This window comes from Tenrec ecaudatus, chromosome 1, assembly GCF_050624435.1.
Source record: "Tenrec ecaudatus isolate mTenEca1 chromosome 1, mTenEca1.hap1, whole genome shotgun sequence".
NCBI classification, from domain to species: Eukaryota; Metazoa; Chordata; class Mammalia; order Afrosoricida; family Tenrecidae; genus Tenrec; species Tenrec ecaudatus.
Window position 1 is genome coordinate 158,900,812 of NC_134530.1, and position 20,341 is coordinate 158,921,152.

The 20,341-nt window shown below is 41.7% G+C and overlaps 1 protein-coding gene across 3 annotated transcripts in view; it reads right to left on the reverse strand.

Moving 5' to 3' along the window:
* The window catches only part of OTUD7B (OTU deubiquitinase 7B), a 60,799-nt gene that overhangs the window by 9,661 nt on the left and 30,797 nt on the right, over positions 1–20,341 (reverse strand). For all 3 annotated transcript variants that reach the window (XM_075561005.1, XM_075560988.1, XM_075560996.1), the window contains 7 exons: positions 14,311–14,461; positions 8,305–8,493; positions 7,125–7,352; positions 5,449–5,550; positions 4,604–4,731; positions 667–779; positions 129–256 (listed from right to left, as the gene is read on the reverse strand). In XM_075561005.1, coding sequence (XP_075417120.1) covers positions 129–256; positions 667–779; positions 4,604–4,731; positions 5,449–5,550; positions 7,125–7,352; positions 8,305–8,493; positions 14,311–14,395 — 973 coding nt within the window. In that variant the 5' untranslated portion in view covers positions 14,396–14,461. The remainder of the gene's footprint in view (positions 1–128; positions 257–666; positions 780–4,603; positions 4,732–5,448; positions 5,551–7,124; positions 7,353–8,304; positions 8,494–14,310; positions 14,462–20,341) is intronic.

Sequence of the window (20,341 nt, forward strand, 5' to 3'; positions counted from 1 at the left end):
ATTTAGACTTTGCTCTTTTCCATAGGTCTAGTCCACACTCATATAGCTCCTTTCCTGCAGTCCTCCTGGGTCTTTAGCCCAAGGCTCTGAAAGTAGCAGGTGAAGACTGGCCTGACTGACCGACTCACCTTCCCCCCCAGAGTCCCTCAGCATGGTGTCTGCCACGACAACGATTGGCCTCCTGAGCACATGGGCAAGGACAAAGACATGGAACTCCTCTAGGCTCTCATACACAGGCTCTTCTGAACTCTCCACCCTAGAGTACAGGAAGAAAAAGGGCAGAAAGGTACAGACAGAGGGCGAGGGAAGAAATACAAAACTAGAGACTCCTGAAGGCCAATCTGCGATTTACTTAGAGAAATTGGGTCATTTATCCTGCAGTTTACCAAAGTCTGGATAGCATACAAGTTTAATTTCTTAGTATAGTCCAAGAGAAACCTTAGCCCAGCACACAAAAACTGGTCTGCCAGTCTCACCTATCACTTTGTACGATGTAAATACAACACTGGACTACTTATAATTCCTAGAACACACATTTCTGTGCTTTTCTTTGGCCCCTCTGCTTCCTTTTAACAGCTTTTTAGCACAGAGCTTTCTAGATGCTCCCATAGCCCAGGGAGGACTTAGGGGAAATGATTTCCTGTTCCTCCATTTAGCCATACTTACCCTCCACAGTTAGCTCCATTGGTACCCAGATGCATACGGGGTTCACTTGAGGCAAGTTTGATCAGCTCATTCCATTCTTTCTGCCATTCATCCTCTGTGTATACCAGCCCAGACTGTATGAAGGACAGGCAGGGACACGATACAATGAGAAGGTCAATGAATTCCCAACAGTAATACCTATTCTAACTCAGGTTGTCCCACTGCTAATTTTGGTATCTGTCTTATAATTTATATTACAAAGCCTCCCTTTACCAGTTAATATACACAAAATAATACTCTAGGATCTCATTCATACTTCTTTGTATTTTTACATTCTTTTCCCAACCCACTGCAATCTGGCTTCTGTTTCTGTGCTCCACCACGCTACCCCCTACCCTTTCCCCCCACCACTACTACTTTACCTAACTGATTACGGCAGAGGACATCAATGATCAGCGAGCTGCCAAATCCATTGGACTCTCCAAGTCTCATCCTTCTAAGCTTTTGAATAGCATTTGGTATCATTCAACCATCTCTTTAAACTTTCTTCTCCTTCAAATTTCACAGCACATTTTCTCCTACTGAATTTTCTCACTGAATTCTGTCTGTCCCATAAATATTGGTTTTGTCGGGGATTTTAGTGTGGTTACACCTGGGCAATCTCATTTATTGCCATGACCTAGTCTACTACCATCTATATGTTCATGACCAAACTTCCCTTTCTAGTGATCCAAACTTCCTCAACATTTCTGTACTCACATACCCAGCTACCTACTGAAGACTGCCACCTGCCCATAGCTACCTCAAAACATACAGAGGAGTCAAAATAAAACTATCTCTTCTAAAACCCACTTCTTCCTGTACTTCGAGCTTAGTGTGTAGCACCAACTACACACCTAGATATACCCAGGTAGAATTAAGAGCGTTAGCTAAGACTTTTTTCCCCCTTCTTATTTCTACCCAATATTTGCACCCCTTCATTCTGCAATGAACTCTTTAAATGGCTTTACTACCACTGGTTCTACAATCTTCTGATCCATTTTCTTTAATGATACCATAAAGATTTTCCTAAAATTAAAATCTGATGTTTGTTCTGTGACTAAAAATTCTTTAATCCGCACTACTGGTTACATTTATATCAAATGCCTTAAAGGTGGTAAACACAGCTCACTTCCTAACCCCATTTACCTCTCTAGTCTGCTAGCTAACTAAATTATCCAAAGTTCTTTCAGTTGCTGGTCTACTTCTTGAGTTTTTGACTAGATTGTTTGTTCTGCCTGGAGCAGCCAATTCCCTACCCACCTGAAAAATAAGTTTTATTTTTATCTCTCAGGGTTGTACTCAAGTATCGTCTCCTTTAGGAAGTTTTCTTAAATCTCCCAGCTGGAGCCCTCCATCTCCAACTGCTGCTATACAGACGTCTATCAAAAACTCAAGCATATTACACTTGTTACAATTATAGATTTGCATATCAACCCCTCAGTGCTGTGAGATACACTTGAGTTGTTAGTTGCCCTTGAATTGATTCCAACTCATGTGACTGTACAGCAGGACTGCACAACATTGACTTTTCAAGTCTGTGACCTTTTGGAAGCTTATCACCCCCAGGCCTTACTTCCGAGGTGCCTATTGCTGGGTCTCAACCAACAACTTACTGGCTAACGGTCATGTAAAGGCAAAGGACTTACACTGAAAACTTGAGGGGTATCATGTTTCAACTGATAAATTTAACTGATGTTAAAGAACTGCTTTGGGTACACTTTAATAATTAAAAAAAAAACTATCAGTTTATAAAATACTATTCCAAATACTTAAAAATTAAATGAAGGTTATATAAGTCATAGTAGATGACTTCAAAAAGTTCTTAGGAAAATTCCATTATCTTTTAATTCTAGTATGTGGGGTACTGCGGCCACTGATACAGACAGATAAATCCGGGAAAACTGTGTGCCTCCCTCTCATCTTGGCTTCCTGTTTTTATACACACAACCACTAGGTGGCACCAGTCTAGTCTGAAACTGTTACTCATCAGGCTTTCTCATCTATTTCAACACAAATTAAGGCCTTTGAAATCAAAGGCAATTTAGTTTGGTGTTTGGTACTGGCTCAAAACCCCCAGTTCATCAAGAGCGAAAGACTGATCCTTCCCTACCTGCTATTCTATGTACATGTATTTCCCATTGGGGCTTTGAAAAAGATAGGCTGGATGACCAAGGATGGCTATTTTTTGGTCTCCTGGCTAAATTCCATGGTGATCACATCCCCTCTTTAAATAATAACTACAATGGCGTTAGTAGCTAGAATTGGGCATGCATATTTTTTAATGTTGTGATCCTGTCTACCTAATAGCTAGCCTTTGGCCTTCTCTTACCTCTGAGGTCTCAATTCTTAGGTTCTGGTATGAATTCAACAGTGAAGAAAGGAAGGCAAAGCCGACTACAGGTTTGCTTTGGCTTAAAGCTCTAGGCTGGTTCTAGCTCAGACAAAAGCAGCTTGCCTCAGGATCTGTCCAGCTCACCAGGGAGCCAAGCCACACTGGGGTTGGGTGGTCATAAGAATGCAATTTACTTGGCCTTCCCCTTGTAATTTTACTTCTCTCAGGAATCTTCTGGGGAAGAGTGGCTTCATCAAGGACAGTATTCTGATCTTATTATTATCCTTCTGTAAACAACTGGGCCCTTTGTTTTAGAGAAAAGGGCCTACTACCATTCTATTAAATCTTTCAGGTATTAACTTTTCCTAACTTAAACACATCGTAGTTCTATATTACGGCCAGTTATAGGAGAGCAACTAAAGGAGAAATGATAGAGGAGAACGTGGGTAAGTAGGAAAGCTTCCCAGACATTTTCTCAGGTTTCGTGAGGGACACCAGATTTACTCGTGAGGGAAAGGCAGAAACACAAACAGTGAGGAAACAAGGAGCCTCATTAGCTCCATGGAGCCTTGGGGGCACAGTCGGGTAAGTGCTAGGCTGCTAACCCCAGGGTCTCTCTCTGGTTCACACCCACGAGCTGCTCTGTGGGAGAAGAGAAGAGGCTATCTGCTCCTGTAAAGCTTTACAGCCTCGGAAACGATACAGAGTTGCTGTGAGTTGGAATCAACTCAGTGGCAGTGAGGATGATCTCTATGTAAGGTATTATGTCATAAGTAAAAGACAGGACTTTTCCTGCTAAGGGACGGGCAGTAAGTGCTTCAGGTGCCTCAACAGCTTTCCTCTGCTGTTATAGCAGAAAAGATTACATACAGGAACAAACTCCAAATCAAACGCCAGTGCACTGAGTTGATTCCAACACACAGGGGCCCTATCTATACAAGATTTGATCTTTTCTCCCACAGAGCAAACTTGTGGTTAGCAGTCCAATGCTTACTTTACCTAACACCACCAGCTATGGGCTGTGTTCTGTTCTTTGTCACAAAAACAACTGGTGGGCCATTGTTTGCCTGACCCTGAAAAGCACACCGATCCGTTATTTTCTTATATAGGAGCCGCCTCGCCATTTGCTACATCCTTGAGGCCATTCAAACTCAATTTAACAGGTGCACATTTAAACATTTTTCAAACAAATTAAAAACTCAATATATGAAAAACTGCAAAAAAATTTAAGCACTTATAGTTGTAAGGATTGTAAACACTGTTGAGTCCTTAAAATTTGGTCTATGTTATTATAAGGAAAACAACAACAAAACACCCAGTGAAAGCAAAGTTGACTGGAACGGCCATATTTTCTTTTACAAAGGCTGTCATAGGCTCTTGAGCACAATGTTCCACAGCTCCCAGGTGGAGCGTGGGGCTCAGCTGCCCCACTCCAGGGCTCAGAGCCGCAGCAGAGGGCACCGATCTACCCTGCCACATGCGAGGAGAGTAACACTGACCTAGCACCTACAGACATGTCCTACTACTCTGCACCCGGCTAGCTTTAACCCTGAGAAACAAGGTGCCCGACCCCACATCCCCCACCTCTTTATTCTGTTGTGTTTGCTGCCATCTCCAGCGCCGCTTCAAGGCTTCCTTTTCTACGCCCTTTTCCATCAGTGCATACAAAGCTTTCCGGAGCATCAGGTCCCGATCATGGAAGCCCCACATCCCTGTGACAAGAAAGCAAGCTGGTGACCAAGAGAGCAAAGACACAGTGCTGTGACTCAGTTCCACTTATTCATTATGACACACAGACCCTGGCATGAAGGAAAACTAGCTGCAGCCAGGTTCAATGAAACCCCTGCTGTAGTTTAGAAAAGACCATATTTAACCAAGAAAGATGTTACTACTCTGGTAGTTTAGACTTTGGGCACTAGGGGTGGGTGGGTGGAGGAGGGATGCCACATTATAAACCCTGACAGGAAGGCCTTGATCCTCAAGAAAGTCTGGCAAACTAAAATACAAAATCAAAGTAGTAGATGATAAGATGGGTCTCACATATTAAAATCAGTATCAAGAGCATGAGGGGTGTTGGAAAATAAAGGATTTTTAAAAAGCTGAGGCAAATAGTATTGTAAATAAACCTTATATGTATATACTTGTATATAAGACAAGTTTTCAGCACATTTTTAAGGCAGTTTTTGTGGTAAAATTAGATGCCTTGGCTGATATTCAGGTCGGCTTACACTCAAGTATATATGGTAATTTGAAATAAAGCTTACAAATGATGGCTGAAAATACCTTTTATACACACCAAAGGAATAAATATTAAGCATGAAAAAAAATCTCTATCACCTAAGGTCAAGGTTTACTTGAGTCTCACAAATGAGGTTTGACTCCTTAGTGTCCTTCCCACAGGAAAATAAAGGACAGCTTTGGAGACTCACCAAGGGAGGCCGCGTGCAGAAGGCAGTTCCCATCTCCAGTGGTTGCCAAAGGAAGCAGCCTCTGACAGGTGGGGTCCACACTCACCCACCAGTTCAAACGCCCTGCAGGAGCATGACAATGGAGGAAAAGGTTATTCACACGTTCCTACTTCTAACACAGACTCCGGGAAGCCTACCTAGATTGTACTCATTCATACAATTACACAGTTCTGAGTGCTCAATTCCTCTTTATATCTTCTTCATCCTAGTCAGTAAGAACTTGGTGAGCATGATGGGTTAGACTGGTGGTCCTCAGGGAGGTGTAATTTGGTTTTCCCCTCCCCCTTAGGGACATTTGGCAATGTCTGCATGTTGTCACAATGCAGGGAGTGGAGGAGAGGTAGTACTGGCAGCCAGTGGTTGGAGGCTAAGGATACTGCTAAACATGATATAACACACCGACAGCGTCAACACCAAGCATTATCCAGTCCAAATGTCCCTAGTACTGAGGCTGAGAAACCCTAGGTCAGATGATGAGCGAACCTAAGGTCATAAGGTCAAATCCCATGTAGGCTCTTCGGTTTGACTCTACATCCTTCACTCTGGTCAGAAGACCAGTAAATATTGTAGCAATAAAACAGCACAAACTCAGCATTAGTAACAGAAAAACAACTTAAAGCATGTCTTCATTACCATCTGGGGATATCATCTCCATATACATCAGCATGCATATGGTGTGATTTTACAAACGAGCAATGAAATAGCACATAAAACATGAGTCTCACTTCTGTGTACTCGTCCCAGGATTGCCAATTCAGTTCTTATACAAAGAAAATATTTTATGAGTGATGCTTAAAAAGAACGGTTTTCTTTAACAAAAAGTTTATGGAAAGACAAAATGGTTTACAATCTTACAAGCCAGGTAACTTGCTAAATCTTTTAAAAATTAAAAATGAGTACACATTTATTCCTTAATCTAAACAGTACAGAGGGTACAAAATGAAAAGTAAAATCTTTCCTTTCATGCCCCACCTCCAACCTCTAGTTCTTCTCCATTTCGAGTTTTCTAATACCAGACTCTCTTCCCCACAGCAGCCCTGGTGGCGTAGTGGGCTACAAGTTAGGTGGCTAAGCACAAGGTCAGTAGTTCCAGCCCACCAGCCCCTGGGAGAAAGATGAGGCCGTCTGCTCTCAGCAAACCCCAGGAGCAGGTCTACCCTGTCTACAGGCTTGCTACGAGTTGGATGGACTCGAAGGCAGTGAATTTGAGAGAGGTTTCCCAGAACGTTCAGCTGCCTCACGTCAACATATAAACTAATTTAAAAATAATTGAAGGCAGGAAAACTTGTAAATAACTCATTTGTCAAAGGCTCATATAAATAAATGTGACATTTAGATTGATGTGACATAAAGCACTGGTCCTTTCTTTTACAAGGGAGTTCCAGAGCCAATTATAAATAGCTTGTACTTTTTCCGGTGTTGATTTTCAGTATCTGTAGGCTTTTCACCTGTATAGCTAGTCTCTCTCCATCAGATAGGAATTTTCCAGAAGGACGTATCTTACCTATTTCCTTTCTGTAACTTCAAAATGAGCCTAGCTCAGTACATGTTTATTTGACTGACTGCGGACTGGGACTCTGTCATCAGAGTCCGTGTGCAGGTAGAGGGTGGAGCCAGGACAGGAAGCACTCACTGACCTGCCTGTTCCAAGGCGACGAGCATGGACTGTTCAATGAGGTCTCTCTCTATGAAGCTGCGGAAGTCTTCATTGTACACAGTGAGATCTGGGAGCTGGAAGGCACAGATGGGCATTTCCAGGGGGTGCTCATTGCTCCCCCCACCCCCACCATTGGAGGAGACATGGGACCGAGCCAGGGAAACAATGCTGGAGCTGGCGTGGGAGATGCCCCTAGACAGGCGTTTTTCTGCAATGAAAAATGGAATCACCTTAGAACACACACAGTCCCGTTAGGGAACCCTCCACTCATGTGGTGATAGTTACCCCTCGTCACAGTTTTCCTGGTAGGAAAAACTGAAAACCTAACTGGCTACTGAATTTCAAAACCTCCTTTCTCAAGGCACACACAGAGAGAAATACAGAAAGTGGTATTTTTGCAGGCCCTCACATTAGCACCAAATGCTATACCTTTCTTCTACCTTTGTGTGGAATATGTCTTCTTCCACTTCTGTTTACCAATATGATAAGACACCCCTCCATTTAGCTGGGCCATTGATTGGAAGACAGAAGAGAGCAGACTAGGGAAATGAGGTTTCACATATCTAGAATTAATCAAATAATCTCTGAAATTTCTCAAGGTCTTAAGGAATGTAGGAAAGGATTCCCACTTTACATAAATTAGTGACAAATGTTACACATTCAAGAACTTTCTTACCTGACATTAATAGCATCTATGGGCATTCCTTACTGTAACTTTTCTTGACACCCCAAAGTCAGAGACTACATATTAGCATAGTGTAAACATATCGCACACTACAACTTCTCTGGATACCCGTACTACATTTACAGATGTATATGTCTCCAATTTATGATTTACTCAAGTCATAACTTGCTAAAAATGAAACTTCTGAATCAAAGACCATATGTTCATTTACAATTTTTGACAAAGCAAGTATTAACAAAATGCCCCCTTGACATGCTCCTCAGCTCAACCTTTTGGCTGTTGTCTTCCTTCCCCTATTTCTTTCACATCCTCTGAAGAAGTCCTTCATAAAGGTTACCCCTCAACATGAACCACACGGCTACGCAGGAGGGAGAGGAGAAATGGAGTGATCTCCACAGGCTCCTGGACTTACGGACTCCACTTAGCAGCCCCCTCCCTATCCCACAGACGGAATGTCCCTCTGCTACCCCAGTACCTTGAATGATGTCATCCTGCCGCTGGAGGGTAGGCCGGGGAGGTCGAGTAGCCTCTCTATCAGGAAAACCCTTTTCCGGGATCCTGGGGCCACCACTCCCTTCACTAAAGGGTGGGGGCAGATTCCCAGCATGGACTTGACGTAGCTGCTCAAAATCACTGAGGGCTGCACTCACATCCCAATTCTTTCCTGGTCAGGAGATAAAGCAAAAAGTGAGTCGGGTGCGTTAGTGAGTCGGGCACATAGGGAGACTGGGAAAAGAAGGCTGGAGATGACTCCAATCGATCAACAATTGTAAGCACACACTCACGGACACTCCACTCTCCTTTCCTCACTCCGCTGTCACTGTCTCCCCAACACTTGCATCACGCTGAACTTTCACTCAACTGTTCATTCAGTGGTGTAATGTATAGGTATCTCTTAGGTCGACTTCATGAGGATGGAAACTTGGTCTTTCTATTTGTCATCTATTTAGAAAACCACCTAGTACATTAAAGGTACTTGATAAATACTTGGTGAATTTATTGAATAAATAAAATGTCATACACAAACAGGATTAGAAAGCATCCGTACACATGTCCTACCTTTACTACTTCAGATATTCAGGTGGTATTATCTAACTGGCAATTAACTGAGATGTGACTTTTCCAGGGTCCTTTAAAAAGTCTATCTGATGTGTGTCCGAGATGTGTGTCCAGAGGTTATACAGAGCTGGTTGTCATGAAAACAACTGAGGTTTTATAGCCAATTGTGATCAACTGCTCTGCTCTACAGAATGAAATATACTTTGTTCTTATTATCCTAAGGTGGTGTCCTTCCTTAATCCTTAAGGAGATGATTTAAGGAAATAATCAGAGAAAACTAGTTTGAGAGAAAATAATCTACAAATGAAATAGTAAACTTTAAATTCATCTTGCTTCACTGACAGCTTGCACTAGCAGCGTCCCTGGTATGTGATAGGCACTTAGAGCAACCGTCAAAGTATTAAAACAAGGTCCCTCCTGGGCTTCCACAGTGCAATACAAATATTTGAATACAATCATTGTCTTGATTTCATTTATCATTATTTGAAAAATACTAATCCACTTACTTATAAATGTTTGGGAAATCCAGGCACACTGTTACTAGAAAACACAACTGAAGCCAATACTAAAATTGAGTTTTAAAAATTGATCATCTAATAATCAGAACTGAAAGCACCCTTAGAAATTCACTGACCATAAACCTCATTTGAGAGCAGTCTATCCTGCACACACGGGCTGCTGTGCGCCAGAACTGACCAACAGCAGCTGAAGTTTGGAGGGCTAAGTGCCTTCTTATTATCACTTAGTTAGTAATTGAAAAACTAATAAAAAATAAAATCTCATTTTACAGATTAATAAAATAAAGTGATTTTCCCAACGTCATAGTTAGATTGCTTTGGGGTCCTGCAGGATTCAAGCACTCAGGTTTCCAAACTCTGATATCAGAGAGATGCTCAACCTAGATGGGCTTCAGGATATCCTAAACCACCTGCAACTGTATACAAAATTCGGTGGTATCTGTATTTTTCTAGGGAAAGGGCTGATAGCTATTAGAGGGCACTGTGATTGCCCCCCAAAAGATTTAAAAATTACTACCCTACTGAATCCTGGTGTTACACATTGGGCTGTTAACTACAAGGTCAGCAGTTCAAAACCACGATCCACTCCTCGCAAGAATGATGAGGCTTTCTACTTCTGTATAAAATTACAGTCTCGGAAACCCACAGGACAGTTCTAGTCTGTTCTATAGGGTCACTGTGATTCAGAATTAACTCCCTAGCAGTGAGTTTGATTTTTTTAATTGAGAAAAAGATCCTAAATGGTTAATTTGTCATATGAATTTATCAGTTGCTTGCTACACTCATATTATTCAGTAATTAGGTACTTGTTAAAAAAACTACCCCCTGTGAACAAGCGGTCATCTAGCTCAGAAGCAATAAAGCCCACATAGAAGAAGCACACCAGCCGGTGCGATCACGAGGTGCCAAAGGGACCAGGTATAAGGCATCATGCAAAAAAAAAAAAAAAGAATATATATATGTTTGTGTGTGTGTATGTGTGTGTGTGTATATATATATACACACCATTGTGAATGAAGGGGGAAGTGCAGAGTGGAGACCCAAGGCCCAAGTGTCGGCCACTGGAGATCCCCTCACAGAGGGGTTTAGGAGAGGAGATGGGTCAGTCAGGGTGCGATGTAGTACCGATGAAGAACACAGCTTTCCCCCAGATCCTGGATGCTTCCTCCCCCCAACTACCATGATCCGAATCCTACCTTGCAGGGCTGGATAGAGCAGAGGTTGTACACTCGTGCATATGGGAGCTGGAGGCACAGGGAATCCAGGGTGGATGATACCTTCAGGACCAAGGGTGTGAGGGGCGATGCTGGGAGAGTGGAGGGTGAGTGGGTTGGAAAGGGGGAACTGATTACAAAGATCCACATGTGACCTCCTCCTTGGGAGATGGACAGCAGAGAAGGGGGTGAGGTGAGGCTCCAGATAGGGAAAGATATGACAAAATAACAATCTAAATTATCAAGGGCTCATGAGGGAGGGGGAGCGGGGAGGGAGGGGGAAAAAAAGGAGGACCTGATGCAAAGGGCTTAAGTGGAGAGCAAATGCTTTGAGAATGATTAGGGCAAAGAATGTATGGATGTGCTTTATACAATTGATGTATGTATATATATGGATTGTGATGAGTTGTATGAGCCCCTAATAAAATGTAAAAAGAAAAAAAATTACCCCCTGCTGTTCTAACCACTTGCCACCACTGTGTCCTACCTCGAATCCACTTGAAAGAATCTCATGGAACAAATTCTGATCATTTTCATGATTCAAATCTTCAGTGGTTTATCACAACCTACGTAAAGCCTAGGCTCCTTTACCTGGCATCTATACTTTCTATAGCCTAGCCCCAATCTACGTTCCCATCTTTGTTCTGTGCCTCAATTTCCTCATCAGCAGGCTATCATGAAGATTAAATGGCGTAGAAATCTGTGAAAGTGGAGATGATAATATCTCATAGATTATAAAGGCTAAACGAGTAGAACATACTTATACCAGAGTGTGCTATGAAGAAAGCCAAACTTACGTGCTCACTGTGATTGCTGTTATTATGTTCTCAGTACTACAATGCTCCAGTAAGTTGTACTAATCATCTAAGTCTGATGACTTTACTTCCAAACCGTTACGTGAACGTCTGTTCCAACTCCCTTTTTGTTCGGTCTGTCCCAGTCACACTGGCTTTCCTATTGTAGCTAGAACTTGCTAAAACTGCTCTCACCCTGGGGCCTTGCCATTGACTATTCTCACAACCCAAAAGGCTTTTTCCTCTACATATCTACGAAAGCGAATTCTTCATCTCCTTCAGGTACTTGCTCAACTGGCACATTCTTCATGTGGTCTACCCTAACTACCCAATTTCAAAATCACAACTTCATTGAAATTTGGAATAATATATGTATTAAATCCTAACACCCCCCCCCAAAAAAAATACCACCTACCTCATTTTCCTTCTATTTTCCACAGCACTTAGTATCTTAACATCTCCTTTATGTCATTACATAGTTATGTTTATTGACTATCTCTCCCACTAGAACGTAAGGGCAGGGATTTCTGCTTGCTTTGTTGGTAAGCATCTAGAACAGTATGTGGTATATTGTAGGTACTCAATAAAGCCTTGTTGAATGAATACAGAACTTTTGTCCTACACGAATGAAGTTCTGTTGATGTGACTTCCAAATTACATATTTTGTTGCTGTTTTTCACATCTTATCGTTTAATGTTAACCATTTTAGTGACATATAATTCACATATCATACAATTCAAAAGTTTAAACATATTAAAAGGAATTGTGCACTCATCACCACAATCAATTTTAGAACAATTTTCTTTATTCTTGTACTCATTAGCTGCTCCCCATTTCCCTCAATCTTCTCTACCATGATCCCAAGAAACTATTAACCTAGTTATTGTCTCTATAGATTTACCTACCAAATTACATTTTATATCACCACTTCTCATACATAGTCTCAGTTTTTGTCATCTCTTACCTGAACTATGGCACTCGTCTTAACTGGTCTTACCACTTCACTGGTCACCTTCCAATACCCTCCACACCCTTCACCCAATCCACTGTGAAAAACTCAAACCAAATCATGTCACACCTCTGATTATAATCCTTTACCTGTTCCTACTAATCTTAGAATAAAATTTACATTCATGCCCCTGGTCTACAAAGACCTCTCAATTCTATCTCCTGCCACCCTTCTCATCACTCTTCCTGCCTCTCTCTCTGTTAAGTTTCCCCAATGGGCTAATTTTTTTTCACCTTGTACCCTCTTTTGAACTGAACCTCAGGTTTTGTTTTTTTTTAATATTGGGATAATGAAACCTACACTTCAAAGTAGGTGTGAGAATTAAATAATACATGTCAAGTACCTCACACATATTAGGTGTCCAACATGCTACAAGGGGAATGAGGAATAGTAAAGGGTTGCTCTGTAGAAAGGCATTAAACTGAATTTTAAAGGAGGAAGAGGATAATGGAGATCAGGATACTTTGTACTTCGGAAACAGCCTAACATGACCAGGGTGTGGCTCGAGCAAAGGAACTGTGGGGAAAGTACTCTAAAGGGAAAATGAAAATGTAAACTATGGGTGAGGTCATACTCAATTAGTCTACTGGGATTTACATTTTGATCCTCTGTTTCCAAACCCATGATCTTCTCACAGGTCACTATAAGCAAATGTCAAATTCTTCTCCCCTCGAAAGACCAACAATCCAAAAAATTATCTGTGTATGCTGAGAGCATTGCTCTGACTTGGAATCAACTCAATGGCAGTAAGGCATTTTTTATTTATTTTTTTTTAGTTTGCTAAAACTTGTCACTCCCCCCCCTCCCAGCTTGTGTGCTTGTCATTGTACGTGTTCTTCTCCAAAGTTTCTGCTAACAAAGGATCCTACAGACATGACTAGGTCCTCTGGGGCCTTCAAACAGAAAAGTCACACTTACCGATCTATAGATTCATGTGAAAACAAGCAGCAAAATAAAAACACTGAATTAATTCATTCAACATACAATTACCCATGTACGTTAGGGCAGGAAAGAAACAAAATCACAGGAGATCTCATATGGAAATACAAAAGTGATTTAGTGTCTCAGGAGGTTAAGTGATCAGACAGCTGCTAAGGGAAAAGTGAGCCATTAAACGAACTGTGCTATGGGAGAAAGATGGGATGGTTTGCCTCTGTAAAGATCGACAGTTTGGAAACTCTCGGGGGCAGTTCTACTCTGTTCTACAGTGTTGCTGAGTCGGAACCAAGTCAATGGCAGTAAGTTTTTAGATTTATAAAAAGTAAGTCTTGTAGACATAGAATCATGCTTTTAATAAAACAAAAAACCTGCTGTCAGCAAGTTGATGTCAGTACATAGCAGCCCTACAGGACAGGATAGAACTGGCCCTGTGAGTTTCCGAGACTGTACCTCTTGACAGGAGGAAAAAGCCCTGACTTTCTCTCAAGGAGTGGCAGTGTTTTGAACTGCGGACCTTATAGTTAGCAGCTCAACAGTAACCACTCTATCACCAGGGCTCCACTCCAAGGGAGAAAGATGGGGCTTTGTATTCCTGTCAAGAGTTACAGTCTGGGAAACTCAAAGGGGTGCCCATTCTACCCTGTCCTGGAGCGTTACTATGAGTTGGCATTGCGTTTTGATGGTTTTAATAGATGGATAAAAAATTCCACTTTGTTGCCTGAGCCTAAAAGTTACTCCAATAAATTCAAGGTGGAAAAAAGGACTTTGAATTTTAGAATTATAGTGGGTCATAAAAAGGGACATTAGAAATAACATCAAGGTTAGGCCTATCAGATATAAAGTGGGTTCCTATTCAACGGAAATGCCCCCTAACAATAAATACTAGCATCCTAACAATGAATACACTACATCACGCCTGTTCCTCTGTCTCCCCCAATGGCTCCTTACCTTCCAGGAGGTCACGGGCCAACCCTGGTTCTGCTCCTGTGGAACGGACAAAATCCGACAGGACAGCATCCATGTCCAGGGTCATGTGATCATTAAGTAGTTTCAGGCAGCTGGATGTAGGTAGGGCATAGATCAAAATTCAGGCCTCCACCTGAGGAAGAAATAAAAACATCAGCTCAAATACAATGCAACTGGATGATCACACTTCAATTTCAGCTGCTTCCTAAGCAAATGGGGAAACTATCCCAGCTGCTCATTCCTTTCAATGGAATTTGAAAATAAACCAGCTCCAAATTTACTGTATACACTTGATGATAACCCAACCCAAATATCAGCCGAGGCACCGCATTTTACCACAAAAACTGCATTAAAAATGTGCTGGAAAACTCTGCTTATACACGAGTATATACAGTATTATGGAGCGTAGCACTGAATTTCCTAAGTGCTCGTTAGCATGAATTTCTTACTCCTACGGAATTGCAAAAACATAAGACTGCTACCAACAATGCTTTCCTTCTGCCTTTTAGAATGTTACATTTCTATAGTCGGGTTATTTATCCAAACTAATGGAAAGGGAAAACTACCACCTTAAGGAATTCCTGAATCGACATTATTCTGTAACATGGTATCTTGTTTATTTCATTCTTGGCACTTGATATATGCTGAAATTATTTTAATTAGTTGCTTCTCACCTTTCTCTTGTATACAAGTTTCTTAAAAGTAGGGACCTTGTGTATCTTGTTCCCTAATGTATCCCCAACGTGTATCACTTGGCACGGTGCTAGGCATGCAGGCCCTCAATAAATACTAGTTGAATGAATGAATAAGTATTCTACATCAGATAACCTCAGAGGTGACTAGTGTTCTGATGGTAGCTGAAGGGCGCAACTAACAGATGGACATTCAGAACTCAAAATAAAAATAAGAAATAAACCCACAAAGCAGAATGGGAATCTAAATTGCTTACCAAAAGACCAAACTTTGTCCACTACTTTCATAACCCAGGAAACAGGGCTATTCCCTAAGACAAATGACTGCCAAGTATGTACACCTGTAAGAGAGCTCTTCTTTCAGACTGGACTTTGGCAAAAATTATGTCCCTGATTTGACATTTTGTTACCAATCCACATTCCTCTGAGATGAGCAATCCCATCTGAGAATAATACCTACTCCCATTCTGCTATTTCAGATGGATTTACAATTATTTGTAGAAGGCTTTTTCTTAAAGTCACCAGGAACACACCTGTCCTACCACACCTACCACGCCCCATCCTTTTAGGGAAAGTCAAAGGTGGAATTCTCGAAAGCAACTGATGACAGCCTCTTCAAAAACAGCTCCTCCTAAACAGCCTAAAGTCTGCAGGTTTTCTTTGCACTGCTTTCTATTCTAGAATACAGTTTACTAGTATGATCAAATCCTGGTTTTCTGCATTCCTTAGAAATATTGGGCAAATAAATAGAAAAGATCTGTGGGTAATAAAACCCAGTCAGGTCACTAGCTTGACTACTAAACACTGGGTGTTTATTTGCGAGAGATGGCAAAATATAATGTGTTCTCTCACACTGTTCTACCAGTATAAGAAATCCATGGGTTCAGCGATATGCTTCATTCCCACCTGTAGCTCTAACACGGAGCAAAGCACCTACGATTGTCTAAAACTCAAACAAACCCACTGCTATGGAGTCAATGCTGACTCATAGCGACAACACAGCAGGCAGGTGACTAAATGACTAAGTGAACTCCCACATCAAGGGTCTGTTCTTATCCTAGTCTCAGTATTATTCTGCCATGCCGTGCAAACGCCATACTAATCAGGATGTACACTACTATCACTACCATTTTACTTTCATGCTATTTTACCCTTATCTGTGAATTATTCAAAATAATTGGGTGATTTCGGTCAAATTATTTATTACATTAATATTATGACATCATAGATCAGTCAACATGGTTGGTCACTTATTTCAAAAAGTATTGGAAAAATAATTTAGAGCTCTAGCATTATCGAGGACTTTTAAAAACCTTGTGTTGTGTTGTGAACTAGTGAATGTCACAGAATTGACCATAGTTTGATGTTGACTAATTCACACATTCTGATCCAGCTCATCACTATGCAATCCCTTCAATGGCCACTTCTTCCACATCCTGGTTCCGAGCCCCCTCCTTTCCTAACCCTATGAAGTTTGTCCTTAGGGGAAATGGTGCCCTTTTGATCTTAAATCGGTGATTTTCTAACAGTGAGGTCATAGACTTGAGGGTCTCTATCCAATCAGTGCCAGGTCTCTTTTACAGATCGGTTCCACAATTTTATCCCACTCTATCCAAGTCCTTTTAATGTGATCCTTTTCTAATGATTTCTTGAACTAAAACTCCAAGCTTTAAACCACCCTACTTGGCACACACCCTTATATTTGCTGTTTCCAGGTGCATGCCATGGGCTCCACCCTAACCCCACCCACCCGTGAGGACAGTCGCTTCTGTTACATCACTATGGATACCTGCCTTGAGCTTCGCACATTCCAAATGGAGATATCTAAGCCAATGACTAAGACTTAAAATCCGTGGCTCTGTTCCAGCACACCGGGGGAGGGAAACAACCCACTTGCTTTCAAGCTTTTAATATAAGAGGTAGCATTCGACTATTGTGTGTGTATGGACACATCTCAATTGGAGCAAAAATCCTCTAATTGCAAAGAACTTTGGTAATTATTTCCATCCTTATTTCTACTTCTGTGCCCTCCTGAAGTGATGGCAGTAATCATGATAAAAACTAGCAAGTTAACATTATGGATTTACAAAAACCCTATTTTAATGCATTATCAACAAAACTTGTGCAGCAGGTGCAACAAAACTTACAACATTCCAAATTTACAAATGTTGCTGTTAGTTTCATGGTTGTTGGTATGTTTCAGTCCACTGTTGCAACTACTGTGCCAATCCATCTCATTGGGATGGGTTTTGCTGATCTTCCACTTTACCAAATAACTTTTCCTTTTCTGGTCAGTCTTTCATTGAGATGTCTAAAGTAAGCAAGCCATAGTATCAGCATTCTCACTTCTAAGGAGAATTCTGGTCGTGTTTCTTCTAAAACAGATTTGTAGTTGTTCTGGGAGCCCACAGTATGGACTACTGCTGGTACAGAACAAAGAGACTGACCAGTTTTGCCATCCTCCTAGGCTCCACTGCACAGAGAAGAGCTAAGCATCCTTTAGACTCAGGTCCCTGTGCTGAGAATCTCCCAGACCCCAGAGACAGACAGCACAAGTAATGGCATGCTGACTGCAAGAAATGGCAGCAAGTACGGGAGAGTCCAGTGGGAGAGAAACAGCAGGAACAGAACCAGGAGACTGTGGTTCTGTGAGACGGTACAGTGGGCCGTTTGTAGGAGAAGACCTACAAACTATAGAGTGTCTTCAGGCAGCAAGCAGGAGGCTGGCTGATAGAGTGGTGTGCCTCCAAGCACATTTCAGTGGAAATTAAAGAAAGAGCTTTAACATTTATCTGAGTTGGGCAAAGGCCAGGACAAAGGGCCACAAGAGAGGACTCCCTACAGGCATGGACCAAGAAACTATCCTGATGGAAAAAACAAACTGTATTCAAATAGTTCTAATCCTGAGTTATAGCCTGCTATTTTCCTAAGGAGTCCTGGTGGTATAGTGGTTATGAGTTGAGCTACCATCCATATGGTCAGCAATTTGAAACCACCAGCCTCTCCAAGGGAGAAATACACTTTCTACCCCTGTAAAGTTAGTCTCAGAAATCCATAGGGGTCACTATGAGTTGGCATCGACCCAATGGCAGTGAGTGAGACTTCCATAATAACCCCCAAATAATTGAATATGGTCTGAGCGTTCTGTGTGGCCATTGCAATAAATTACTGAACCTGGCATAGAGCCCAAGAGTGCCATGGGAGGGACAGCTGGTGGCAGGATTGGTAAAAAGGTTGGAAAGTGGGGATGTCTGACCTCACCCTCAAAGGATCCAGATGGATTCTTTCTACCCTTAGGAAATTCGACAGGGAGGTCTGGTGGCATCTTTACACCCTCAGTGCAGTAGAGGGCATATGGAGAAAGCAAAAGTGGATTTAAGGAAAAGAGGTTCTAGGAAAACACTTTCAAAAGAGATGATGTTATACTAGGATAGTACGGAGACTAAGAGAAATAGATAGATTCCATTTGGTTCCTTCCTCACCAAAAATGAACCTAACAGTTACTGGCTCAAATTATTTCCCACTGTCCTTTATCCTTCTGCATCACCTGCCCAACCTGGAAGGATCCCACACTCAACTTCTCTGACATTTAAGTGGAGTTATGGAGCAAGATAATATCACTTAACCTTTCAGAGAATTACTACTCACTCATTGCCATCGAGTCAATTCTGACTCATAGTGACCCTACATAAGAAACTAGAATTACCCCCTTTGGGTTTCCAAGGCATAAATCTTTGTGGTAGCAGAAAATGTCATCTTATTCCTAAGGAGCAGCTATTGGGTTTGAACTATTGACCTAGTGCTTAGTAGCCCAACATGTAACCCATACCTGCCACCAGTTAGGAGGAATACCACTAAAATTAGGTTATGCATATTCAGCCTCATTCCATTCACTGAAATACTGAATCACCCTCAACCAGTCTTCTCAACTACTATGATATACCTACCTTCACCTTTACCCTAGGGGTCCAACTCAATCTACATCACCTTCTTTACTTTTGGCTAACTACCTTCCTTTGTATTTTACAAAACAAACAAACAAAAAAAAAAAACAAGAATAACACCTCCTAGTTTTCTCCTCCTGTCCCTGTTAGTTGCTATACTCTTCTTCCCTACAAAACTCCTTAAAACAGACTATATTTGCCAAGGCTACTTTCCCACTTTTTGTCAGGCCTTCAGCCTAATAAAGTGGATCACTGTAAGAAGGGAATGGAGCTAATTTTCAGAAGTGATTATGCAAACCCTCTCACTGCTTACTTAACTGCTCTCTGTAGCATTTGATACTCAAACCACTCTGCTGCCTCACTGGCTTCTCTATCAAGAACCCCTTTCCTGTGCCTGTAGTTAATGAATAGGGCAGGCCTTCCCTCTTTTCACTTGAACCTAGTCCATGACATAATGCATCCATGCCCCCCCCCCAACACCACTCAAACACTGTTATTCAACAACTGGTCTTTGTAGCCCCTAACTCTTTCCACTGCACCTGGGAATCCCACGGGCACTTGCAGTCAGTACATAAAAATGAGCTCATTCTCTTATCTCTGTCCCCTGCCTTTTCAATCTGTTCCTTTCGCAGTATTGCCTACTCTAGTAAATGACACCACCCCCAATCACCCACCTATAAGCCTAAGGGACACCTTGGACTTGTCCCTTCACTGAATCCTAATCCTTCATGAAGTCTTACTAATTTTATCCTACCGGTTTCTTACATCCACTCAATACCTTCCACAGTACATCTCTTCTAGTTAGCGCAAGTGTTCACAAACCGATTAGCTTCCTAACTCCTCCCTCTTCCTTGATAATCAGCCACTGAGACCAATCTAAATTGCAAATATGATAGTATTATTCCCTGCTTTAAAACTGGCAATAGATTCTCAATGACTAAACCTTAAAATACAAATATTCATCTATTTAGCTAATAAGGTCCTTCAATGTCTGCTACTCTCTAACTCTTCAGTCCTATCAGCCTCCAACTTATCGTCCTTCTGCCCCTTCTTGTACTGGGAGTTCCTCAAGAAGATGTTTCCAAGTTCAGTCTCTTTGCACATATTGTTCCCTTAACCTAGAATAACTAGTGGTTTCCAAAACCGAAAACTCACAGCCATGGAGTCGATTTCAGCTCGTAGCAGGTAAATTTTGGCTGCTACCACAGGGTCTGCAGTTTGAAACCACCAGCCACTCTGCAGGAAAAATAAAAGATTTTCTACCCCTGTAAAGAGTTACAGTATTGGAAACCCAGAGGCAGTCTATGGGGTCACTAAGAGTAAGAATCAACTCCATAGCAGTGAGAGGGGGTCTTTTAAAACAACTTGAGTACAGTA